The following is a 12,557-nucleotide window of genomic DNA, read 5'->3' on the forward strand; positions in this document are numbered from 1 at the left end:
CTACATCAAAATTTCATTATCTTTAGCACTCAACCTTACATAGAGGCTTCAGAATATACAGCAAAAACTGCAGATACATTTGCATTCTGCTACATAAAGTCTTTATATTTATTCCAAGGAATTAATATACATGTATACATAAAATTTCTTCAATGTGAAAAGGGAAAGAAAAACAGTCATAACTATTAAATCAATTCTATTTAGATTATGGTCTTTTTAACTGAAGTGAGGGCTCTTTATTTTGGAGAAACCAAAGACAAAAGTAACTCAAGCCAAGGAACTATTGAATGGCTCTTTTTCCTCAGGAGTCCCATGCTGTCTTGCTGGGGCTAAATGTTCTCTGTGGTATTTAGCAGTAATTGCAGCATAGGCACAACCATAAACAGCAGCTGCCAACATCATTAGACACACAATTCCACAGACAACTCCGGTTATTACTACAGTGGCAATTGCATGACGCAAACTAACAGGCCTTGGCTTTGGTTTGGGATCACAGTTTGACCAGCTGTTTTCCGCGTGTTCATTGTGATGAGCATGCTTCAGAGAACTTCGGTGCTCGAAGTTATGGTGATGAATGCTAGTCAGATGAACATAAGCTGTTGTAAGAGGGCATGCCCCAAACAGCTCATAAGGAACTTTGAGGAGGTCCTTGCCCTTCCGAATCCCTGGTGTTGAGCAGATAATGCCATCACTTATTCCTCCTTTAAAAAAGAAAAAAAAAAAAGTAAAAAGATTATGATTGTTATGATTTTATTATAATTTCTGAGCTCTCTTCATGTAAAAATAACACATGCATGAATTACACTTATAGTCAGCTTTGACTTCATACTTTTGAAGATTTATAGCTGCATCTTTTTTCAGCTATACCAAAGATAAGATTATTACACTTTAATACTAATAGAAGAAATAATTTGTAAGTACTAATTCATCAGGAATTGTAATCTGTGCTTGATGGATGCTAAAGCAAGAAACAACAGGAGTATAAAGGTAAGCAAGAAAGAAATCATAAATAAAAAGTAAGACATTGCTAACAGCAAATTCATTGCATTCAAATTTCTACCATTACTTAATATTACATAAATACTACATAATATTACATAAATAAAAATTGAAAAAATATACTTAGTAAACATATTCCACTTGACTGAAACATACCCTTTCAGTCAGTCATTTCTCATGAATTATTCTTCTGACATGATACACTAATTACAACAAAGCAAAGAGAAAGTTCAGTAAGCTGTATACCTGAGAAATGTTTTCAAGTTCATGGTAAGAAAATATTCAGGGATCTAAAGGAGTTAAGATTAATCAGTCTGTTAGCTTGTTCAAAGGGTAAACTTCATGATTGCTTTCAGCCAGCTTCTGCTCTCTCTTGAAGGATGTTCTTAGTATAACGGGAAGTGAAGTAGTCCTGGTAAATCACGCTGTTGTTCCTCGGCATGTAGAGCAACACACACTGTTTGTAGCCTTCAGGGCTCTAATTAGTCTATATATCATGGCTTTAGGGGTATAGTGTGTCGAGGAGTCAACAAGGCCAAAACCAATGTTTACATATTTTGAAAATTTAACTCAATCAAGTCAGCTGAATTTTCTCCCTCTTCTCTATGTGAAGTAAACCACCTTTTATTTAAAGGCAGGCACAGAAATTTTCATCTTGGAAAAGATTTTTTTTGAGAAAATATTGAATATAGATGAACTCAAGCTGAAATGTGGAGACTACTTTTCCACAAATATTGATGATGTTCTAAGACACATATAAGCATAGCAGCTTGTCACTTGGTTTTTAATAGCCAAATGTAAAGCCTGGTTCCAGGAACCTCCAACAAGTTAGTTTGAATGTGGATATACATAAATTACCAAATTCTACAAGCGTGGTCCTTCTAAGATTATAAGAAACTAAAATTTCTGTGCTTGGGATGGAAGACTAGAGTTCTGCCTGAATTGAAGAATTCTTTATAATTATTTAAGAGTGTGCATCAAATGTCAATTGCCTGAGCTGGATTCAGCTAAAATTTATCTTTCAGAGTTGTATTGGACAAATCACTTAATACTGCCAAATTCAGACTGTATTCCATATTTAGCAGTGCTTTGTTAGGACTTAAATGTTTGTAGAGCCACAGTAATCTTTTGTCATAAGTACACTGTATAAGTAATAAGAATGTGCAATACAACTTGCTTTTCTTCATATGATTCACACAAGTAACACAAGTAATTTCAGGGAAGGACAAACATAGAAGAGCACACTTTATGTTGGCTTCCTTTAAGATCTCTTGCAAGTTTTCATTTTACTTATCTATGCAATGCTCAGAAAACTGGAAGGGCATCACTGAATTTCTAAATAATGTTGGTTTTTAAAATAATATATGGAATTTATGCTGCTGGCAGAGTAATTAAAATAATCTGGTATGTTTACTTGGATCATTAAATTCTTCTGCACGGAGAACTCAAAACCCCTTCTGAAATATGTTGTAGGGAATGGTTCCAGCATAATGCAACTTTAAGCTCTGGATTGGTAAAATATTAAATGATCCCAAAGTATTAAGATTTTAACCCTGAGAGGCGTTTAGCTTTTTGTCTATTCTAAAAGATTACTTCTGGCAGTGGTTTTACCTCCCCCAGAAGACTCTTTCTTCATACCTGCATAGACATTACAGCTTTTCAGCTGGCCTGTAGACTTCTGATGCTTGAAGATGGCAGCCCAGTCACTTACAGGCTACATCGACCATCTTCACACTATGTGTCACCTTCATTTACAGATAGGTAATCAGTATCTTATATCACATTCAAGCATCAAAGCCTGATTTAGAGAAAAGTTAATTACACTGCTGTTTTGAATTCTCCATTTTCAAACATACCTCCCAGGGGAAAGAAAGACATTTCTTTTAATGCTTAATTCCTTTTCTGCATACATTGACTGCAGGTAAAATGGATATGAACAACAACGCTTTGGGATGATGAATGCTCATTTTCTTTATTTTAATCACCTTGAATTTCGAAGTTTCTCTGAACTCAGTAAGCAAAACAAATTCAGAGATATATAAAAGAATTAAATCATATTCTTTTATACGGCATAACTCTTGAATATATTTAAAAGCAGGTGTGACCAAAAATTAAGGCTACTTTTATGTACAGAATTTCCTATGTGATGGTATTGTTAGGCATTGGAACGGGCTGCCCAGGGAAGTGGTTGAGTCACCATCCCTGGAGGTCTTTAAAAGACATTTAGATGTAGAGCTTAATGATATGGCTTAGTGGAGGACTTGTTAGTGTTAGGTCAGAGATTGGACTCGATGATCTAGAGGTCTCTTCCAACCTAGAAATTCTGTGATTTTGTGATTCTGTGATATCTGTGAGGACATTGCTAGCAAATTTAGTACTACTCCTAGTTAACAACAAATTAGGAAGCAACACTAGACAAAAGTAAGATTATACAAGGTGTTACTGCACACTTTTAGGTAATGAGCTAATTAAATTTAAAAATATATATATAAAGAGCTACCAAGTGATAATTTAAAGAGAGTCTTAAATTAGAATATTGAGTTCTCTAAAGCTAAATTGGTATTGCTATCTGTGTTGATGTTTATCCTCATGTACCAGCTAAAAAACTTCTGAACAGTAGACTGGTTTCTACCAAAAGAACTGTCGTAGAATTAAAACAAGTGTATGTGCACAAATAACACTTGTTATGCAGATAGATATAGAGATAGATATGCAGATTTCATGTAGAAATAGAGATAGATGAAGATTTAATATAAAGAGATATGGATATATACGTGCATGCTTACTACTTACATGTATTTTCAGAATGTATATATGCACACTGTATATATCCACACTTACTCTCTGCAAAGATCCTCTATGATTCTGTTTTGCCACCTGTAATTTTGAAAGCACACATATTCTGAGCTATGTATAAGCATGTATTTTAGTATGCTTATTTGAGAGGATGATGCAAGGTGTGAGGTAAATTGTTAAACCACAGCAGCAAAGAACATTTAGATGCTGGTTAAGTGTCCTTATGTGCGTTGTATGTAATGAGAAGAATTCCTTACCTCTGTATAAAAAACTTTCCAGCCACAGTTTCAGGCCAAAGACATTGCAGTTACATTGCCAGGGATTATCTTTGAAAAGAACAACTTTCAGGTTTGGAAGTGACTCCAGCAGAACTCTTTCCATTTTCTGGAGTTTGTTGTGTTTCACAGACAGCAATGTTATATTCCCTGTACTGTTTCCAAAAGTCTCAGGCAAACGTATAATGCTGTTGGATGACAAGTCCAGTTCTTTGAGGTGTGGGAGGAAACTGAAAGTCTTGTTTTCTATATAATGAATCAAATTTCTGGTTAGGTTTAGAACCTGTAGATATCGTAATTTTTGAAAAGCACCTGGTGCCAAACTTGAGAGAGAATTATTAGATAAGTCTAATATTTTGAGCAATGGTGTTCCAGTAAATGCATTTTCGTTGATTCTCCAAATATGGTTGTTCTGCAACTGTAGTATCTGAATTCCAGGAGGTAAGCGGGCAGGAATTTCTCTAAGTCCTCTATTCTTGCAGTCTGCAGTCTTTGAAACTGTGTGGCATGTACATTTTTCAGGACATCCGTGAGCAACATATATTGGCAAGATGAAACTCAGCATCCAAAGCCAGCTGCCTGTATCACAAATGAAAGAAGCAATAATGATTTGAAATTATTATAAATTGTTTGTCTTGTGGCCATAGGGGTCAATAACAAGAGCAAAGGGTATATATATATATATATAAAGGATATATGTCAAAAACTATAATGTAGGTAGCATAAATATAGGTCATATTTTTTACAGTGCATTAGCAAGTTACAGATAGTACTGAAATAATTTTATCATCCAGAATGAAGTGCTTCTGCAGTCTTAAAGTGAAGTACTTCCCACGGCTTTATCTTAAGTACAAACAATTTTCAGGGGGTTTTGCCATCAGCAAAGCTGTGATATTTGAAGGGAATTGTACTGAGTTTCTAAAATTACTAAATTATAATGTTTCTCTTTTTTTATGGTAGTAATAACTTTGCGACATCGTATGAGTTGTTTTTTTTTTTTTTTTTTTTTTGCATTTTTACTAGTTTCTGCCTAAAAATCTACTAGTTTACGACCTAAAAAAAATGTTAACGTGCTGTCAAAAGAATAAAAAGTTTCTAACTGTTGGTATAAAAACAGTTAACTGATTTTTTTTTTTTTTTTTTCAGAAATTTGGATCCTTTAAATTTATTCTTTAAAATATCTATGTTTACACATATTGCTTAATTCCCATATCTGAATTCCAGCTGTACTTCCCAGAGATACAAATTTCTACACACTCTGCAAACATTTGTCAAGGAGCTGTTAAAAAGATAAAATGAAGTCACAGGAGCACTTAATAATATTTATTATTTATAATTATAATTTGCTCCCTGATGTTCAGGTCAGCTTTAACAGAAAAAATAATATTTTTTACCTTTCATGTACTGCTAGTGATCTTCCTTTGTAAAGAAGGTGCCATTTCATGCATGAAATTTATAAAAAAAAATAATACAAAAATCAGATGATGTTGAGTGATTTGAGTTTCTTTGACTCAGAGTGATAAATCCTTTTATAACATTGCTTGTGAGACATCTCAACTTTTTTTTTTTTTTTTTTTTTACTATTTACTGTTTCAAAATGAAAAATACTTAGTCAGTTACTACTTGAAAACCTTTGAAAATTAAAAGACATACTGTTTATTGGCTTACAGAGATCAAATGTTAATTACTAACAAGGAATACCATATTGAAGGAATAACTGTATTATTGTAAGATTAAATATAATGGATGTATAAATGAAAGTTTTACTTCATTTGAGACTGCAGTTTAACTTGCAAACTCCTCATGAATTTTCATTTTAAAATGAAATAGTATTTATATTGAAATTGCAAACATCTTCTGCATTTCTTTACTTCTATATTGTAAAAATCATTTGAAAGAATCCAGCATTCCTGCAAACAAGGTAAGCAATAAATTCAGTTCATTATATTGTTCTGCAACAGTTGTCTTCAGAAGCCAACATACAGCTGCCAATGTAAAATTAAAAAATAAACACAGATTAAGGAAATGCCTAGAGAATAGAGTAATTATATTTTTCATCTGAATGCTTCAGTATCTCACCTGTCATTCTGCTTTGCTTGTTCCCCACCTGGCAGAAGATTCAGTCCAGCTTTCTGAATTAGAATAGTAACATACACTTTATTCTGATTCCTCCTTCAAATCTGTAGTGTGTTCATCCAGTTTCTTTTGTGCCTTTTTTTCTTTTTCTTTTTTTTTTTTTTTAGATAGTATCTGTGGCTTCAGTAGAAGTGAAACTCTTCCTAGTGAGTTACTCCATCAGTCTTTGTATTTTTCTTTATCACAATCCCCTCCCCCCCCCCATCCATTTACCATTTATGACTCTCAGAGGCTTACTCTGCCTTTTAATCAGTCAACAGCCCATGCAAAGAGTGTCTGTCAACTCTAACTGGACAGCTGTAGCATACAAATCATGACCTGATAGCCCTGCCTTTTTAATGATTTAATCTGCCTCAAATACAAGGCAGAAAAATAAAGCTGCCTTTTAAAATCCAGTATAGTTTCTGAATTGTGGTGGATTATTAGCGGTACTTTGTCAGTTTTTGCAAGATCAGATGACTCTGAACATGGATTCTGATTATCTTGAGCTGTGACTGGAGGCAATGGGGTGTATAATATTGCTACAAATAAGCATGTGGGTTAATGACATGGTTTTGACAGTGCACTTGCTTGTGCTTCTAAGCTTATTCGTGTGATATCCATTAGTTGTGCTGACAGGATTTTCTTCCATGGGAACACAGAACTGATGGCTTCTTCTATAAAATGGCATATGTACTGATATGGTCACTGAGAATACTGCAGAAATTTATTTCCAAACATACTGGAAAGAAAGGGCAGGTGGTACGAAAATTGTACTTGCTGTGTTCTTACGGTGCCTTGATTTGCCTTTTTGTTATTTCTTCAATGTAACTCATTCATACTGTACCTGCTACAATAACAAAAGGAATAATGACCTGTGACTGTGAAATAATTCAAAGGTGTTTCAAGGAATTAGTGATCTGGTATAATGGTGTCTTTCAAGGTCATATGATCACTCCATCTGTTAGTTTTCCTATGAGGAGGGAAGTTGTGTGATCAGAAGCTTTCAGGACAGTTCTTACGTGTAGCATTGCTTGCATGAGTCCAAATTCTTTTAGGTGCTTTTTAGAAGGTCAAATAAAGCTCATTTTCTGGAACAAAATTTGTATGCTGCATGCAATATGATGGAAGGTATTACATACAAGTGAAGGTTGAAAGGGACATATGGAGATCATCTGCTCCAAACTGCTGTTGAAAGCAAGGCCTTACATGAGATTATCCAGGGCCCTTTCAAGCTGAAACTTGGGTATTTCCAGCAAGGGAGCTCCAAAGGAGTTCTCATGTCTGCTACCTTCTACCAGATTTAGTCCTGTCTCTAGCTTCCAGGTCAGCTTTTTGTCTCTGACCATGTCCCTATCTCACCTGCCTGCCTGGTCTTTTACATATACGTGTATGTATATGTATATATATAATATATATATATATATATTATATATATATAAAAATCTCCCATTAGATCTGTTAGCCCTCCCTTTGAGTCCTTTTGTCCTTTGGGTCTCCTCTCTCAACCTGCTGTCCAGCCCTCTTCAGTGGACATCTTTAATCCCCTTTTCTTGGCCTGGGAGAAGAGATGCAGTGTGCTGCAACAGTTGTTCAGGAAGCATGTTCTAAAGGAAACTGTGTACAGAGTTATAACTGTTATTATTGTGTGCTTTGCTGAATTGTTTCTGAAATCAGTCAAGGTATCCAAAGGAACAGTGAATATTGTTGGGCAGTGCCAGAGAATGGAGAAGAGACATTTTGTAAAGTAAACGTGACTGTTCTTCTTGAAGATACTAGGATAGTGCTCAAATGGCATACCATATTGTCCTTGACTTTCATGGGGAATGATACATCATCCTGAAACAGGATGAAAGAAGACTGTAGTTTAGCATAGAGGTTAAAGCAAATCACTTCTCTTGTGCTTGTGTTTGTGTTTGGTTGCACAATACATTTATCTTATTACATATATAATTTATTTCCCTTCCCAACCCATGTATCTTTACATACATACAAATACATAAACAAGCCTATCCTAAGCAGTACCAGTGAATCATTTTAATGAAAACAGAACTAAATGTAAAAAGGGTGATTGTAAAATACCATAATCCTTAGAAATTGTAGCCAGGTGTTCTGCTTTGCCCTTTAAAAGAACAATTTTACCTCGGGCACCTGTTGCTACAGATGACACTCCTCTGTCCTTGAAATAACCCATTCCTTGCAATAATGGTAACCCTTTTCATGACTTTTGGTTATATTACAGGAGGTGCTAGGTATTCTGCTTTGGTTTGGTATTCTGATATTTTTTGTATGGTAATACTTTTTCACACTTTTAAGTTCTCTTTGGAATCTAAAATTTTATTTTAGCTTATGAATTTGAAGATGTTTTTTTGTTAGGTTTTTTTTTTTTTTTTTCATTCTTAACTAGTTGTTGCTTTTTAACTCATGTTTGCTGACCAGGTAGACTTGCAAGCTTCTGCAGCGCTTTTTTGTAAACTAATGGAAGCCGTAAAGAACATCTCTAAACTGCCTCTCTTATTTTAGGTAAGCCTGTGCTGCTATAATTGTATTATTTTTAGCACTCATAATATTAAAGAGATGTTGGTAGGACAGGGTCACAGAAAGTTGAGCACTGTGGGAGGTTCAGTTCTAACAATAATGCAGAGGTTGTTTTATGTACTCTGAATTGTGGTGTAAGAAGTTATTACTTTTTTTTTTTTTTTTTTTTTTTTAAATCTTCATGCCAGTTCAGATTTGGAAACATATGATTAAATCTGTCAATTTCCTTTTCGTGTAGATGCGGCTATTTTTTCCTTATATTGAGAACCCATATACATATTTTGTAAACAGAATTTTCCCTAACCTATAATCCATATTCTATTCCCATTTATTAGTAATAATACTTCGGTTATGACAGAGAAGTCTGATGTGGGGAAAATTATAGTTGTGACACAGGTAGAGATCTGCCAGAAACAAAACAACCATGAAATCTACTCTGCTTCTGGCCTTTTGAAGAACCAGCAGGATTCTTTTTCAGTTGTCTGATGTGGTGCAGCAACTGTGTTATTGTGACTGCTTAAATTAACTTGTGCCCTGTTGTAACAAGATACGTTTCCCATTGCAAATGGCAAGACAGCCCAGTCAACTAATGTTCTAGCCTGCCTACTGGTGGGGGAAATTCAGTGTTTGCTGTGCCAGCATATACTTTGTTACACTAGTTATTGCTTTCTGTTTGAAAGGAGTAGTGTGTAGAAAAAAATAATCTCTTCTACGCTAAAGAAAAACTAAAGAATTATGTGAATTATACTCTAGCAGAAAAGAGACAAATAAATATAACAAATAGTTAAAATTTACAAATATTGACTACATTGAGTATCAAGCCCAGACAGACATGATTAAATGGAAAGAAAGGAAAAAAAAAAAACAAACAAACAAAAAAAAAAAAAAAAAAAAAAAAAAAAAACCTGCTAAAACCCCAACAGATAATTTCTGTGCATTCTCTCTATTAGACTTGCTCCCAGCTGCTTTTGGGTGGGAAGGTATTAAAGCTGCAACACTTACAGGGAAATGGTATGAGCTTTTGCCTTTCTAATGTATGTCTTCAGATTAGTAAAACAGCTAAACTCTTGCTGAAAGCCCCGAAGGAAACTATGTGCAATGCAAACTCCTCTTCATTCTGGATCTGTATTTGTTAGTCAACTATCATATGCCTTTGTTGTTAAATGTTTTTCTTTCTACAAAGGCAGTCCATGCACTGAAACTGTTTAGGACCCTCTCAACTTGTGCTGGTCATGGAACTAGATATTCAAAAGTAGAAAAAAAATAGAGAAAGGCATTGGAAACTATTCTTGTCTGCCTTCCACCTGAGAAGTATAAGTCTGTAGACCAAACCAAATTAGGCTTGAGGAACACTGAGGAACCTTAAAAAGCTGGGAGTAAATTCCAGAAGGTGTCTGTGCGTCTGTGTAGATTTATTCAGAAGTCTTAGTGGTTAGGGAGAGTAAGGGGAGAGTAATAACAAGCAGAGACTTATGACATCAAATCTTAGTTATCACAAAGTTAAGGAGGCATAATTTATATCCAAAGGTTGCTCATGCCTCTCTTTAGCAATCATTATGAATTGTCTGTTAGTAAGTCTTTAAGATATGAACCAGTATTTTCTAATTCTAGAAATGAGGAAACCAGCACGAAGTTGTGATTTTTGTATTTTGGATCACTGACTTTGAGGGAAGAGCCCCATTTTCTTCTATTTTCAGTGACTTGTTTTGCCTCACTTAGATACATCTGGCACTTGCTTATAAAATGAGCAATTTATAGAACGCATTGCTGGAAGTTATCCTTGGGCCAGAAATTAGTAGGATGCATATGTAATCTGGAGCCATAGTTACCTTGTGAGACAAAAAAAAAACAAACAATAATTTAGAAGGTATATAAACTTTCACTATTAAGGGCTTTATTCAACCACTAATGACACAAGTTATGGAGAAAAACCTTTCCCCCTGGGCAATTTTTTTCCACAATAATTATTATTTATCAGAATTTTTACACCTTCTTCTGACACCTCTGGTTGGGGCCAGTGTATGAGATACAGTAGTGGACTAGATGCGCAGGAGCACACTGCATTCCAGGTGCACATTTACAGTGGGGGAAGGAAGCTGGGTAGCTCTGGGGGACTTATTCTGCTATTTGCAACAAACTGAAAGCCATCAAGACATTTGCTACACTGACAGTTGGTATCACAGGGGCTGCCTAGGTAAGCACCTTCTCAGTTTAGGCCAGAAGTGCATTAATCCCCAAAGTGTTCTGGTTTTGACTGGAAAATTCTTATTAATATCCATCTCTTTGTGGATAATCTGGAGACAGCTGTTTGGGTCAATCCTTTGTCTGCAGATTTTTTTTTCATTTTTTTTAATTCTCTAACGTGATGTGAGACTTTCAATCCAGTAAAAAGAATAGCCAGCAATTTGTTGTGATATAACATAATTAATATAATTAGTTAGAAGCCAACTTGGCTTGTACTCCTTTACCCATAACTAAATAAGCAGTATATGAATGTGGGAAGGGGTTGCCTGGAAAATGCTCAAGCACTAACCATATAGTAGGTATGTAGGTAGGTAGAAAGTAGAAAGTTTATTACAAGGGGTGCAAGGCCTTCAGAATGAGAAGAGAGACGTGAAATTACTTTACCTTAATTGCAAGCCAGATAAAGTTGTGGCTAGAGTCAGATTATACATGTATGTATCAGCAGGGTATTTTTAGTTCTGTCACTAATAGAACTGGTATGTGTGGGGGAATTTAGGTTTTTCCTGGTGAATCGTAATTGCCTGTAGTACAGCTGAACATCTTTGTATGTGTAGGTAAAGTGTACATGATTAGGCTTCATTAATGAATTCATTTTGCTGTAACTGTAAGTAGAAATCTGCATTGCTTGATGAAAAGGTAACAGAAATGAAAGGAAAAAAAACAGGACCTAGAAAAATACATGTAAGAATAAGGATGAGTGTACACGTTGTTTTGTCTAAACATTTTATATCCTTTTTATCCTCTCTTAAACATGTTGAAATTGAGGTAATTTTCACTATAGTTCTGAATAGTTTATTCATTCTACACTGAAGACAAAGTTGTTTTCTAACCTTTTCCTTAGTATTTTCATTTTCTTATTTTCATATTTAGAAAGAATTACTCTCCATGGTCATATCTCACCCTGGGCTCAAACTTAGTAACAAAACATAAATTTCCTGTACATTCGGAATGGTCAATTTATTGAAAGAGTTGGAAGGAATTTTCTTGAGCAACTTATTCTAAAAAGATTTTGAAATATTCTCTGTGTATGAAGAAATACAGTAAAACGCAGTAGATGTTACTCTGTCTTAAGCTGCTGTTCACCAATGATGTTATGAAATAGAACTCATACTTTATTAATTCCTTTCATGCTTTTATGGCAGGATAGTAGTAGTTCAGTAAAATTCACTGATTAATGTTGGGAATGCCCATATTTACATATCAACAAACGAACAAAAAAAACTAGCAGGCCTCTGGATATGGATGAATAGAAACTGTAACATCAGTGTTCATTGTCAATGGGACTATTTCATAGGAAGAGTAAGAATATAGGAAACACTTTCCATATGGCTCTAGTGAACAGCAATGAGCCAGATACATATACTTGCTGCTGATGGTCTTCATCTCAATAACAAATATGTTTTATAAAGCAGTACATAGCTGCTTTTCTTGTTTTCCCACTCTGGATATCCATATCATTCTGACTGCTCTAACTGCTATAGGAGCAGCACCAAAGGTCTTCTGTATACTACAAGATCCTAGAGATCACATGACATCATGACATACTGATATCCTCTGTATTTCTTTTTTTTTTCTTTTTTTTTTTGTTTT

At 34.8% G+C, this 12,557-nt stretch overlaps 2 protein-coding genes across 19 annotated transcripts in view; one reads left to right on the top strand and one right to left on the bottom strand.

Moving 5' to 3' along the window:
- The window catches only part of CACNA2D3 (calcium voltage-gated channel auxiliary subunit alpha2delta 3), a 463,864-nt gene that overhangs the window by 385,456 nt on the left and 65,851 nt on the right, over nt 1–12,557 (top strand). The gene's annotated exons all lie outside the window — the stretch shown is intronic.
- LRTM1 (leucine rich repeats and transmembrane domains 1) lies at nt 25–6,912 on the bottom strand. Its single transcript, XM_068694154.1, has 3 exons — nt 6,150–6,912; nt 4,053–4,649; nt 25–701 (listed from the first exon to the last, which is right to left on the bottom strand). Exons 1-3 carry the CDS (start codon nt 6,154–6,156, stop codon nt 268–270), a joined length of 1,038 nt encoding a protein of 345 aa, XP_068550255.1. The 5' UTR covers nt 6,157–6,912; the 3' UTR covers nt 25–267.

This window comes from Anas acuta, chromosome 11 (genome assembly GCF_963932015.1).
Source record: "Anas acuta chromosome 11, bAnaAcu1.1, whole genome shotgun sequence".
Lineage (NCBI taxonomy): Eukaryota > Metazoa > Chordata > Aves > Anseriformes > Anatidae > Anas > Anas acuta.

Coding starts and splice junctions, on each gene's coding strand:
- LRTM1 (XM_068694154.1), bottom strand. Junction 702..4,052: donor GGAAAGTTTTTTATACAGAG/GTAAGGAATTCT, acceptor TCTTTTTTAAAG/GAGGAATAAGTGATGGCATT.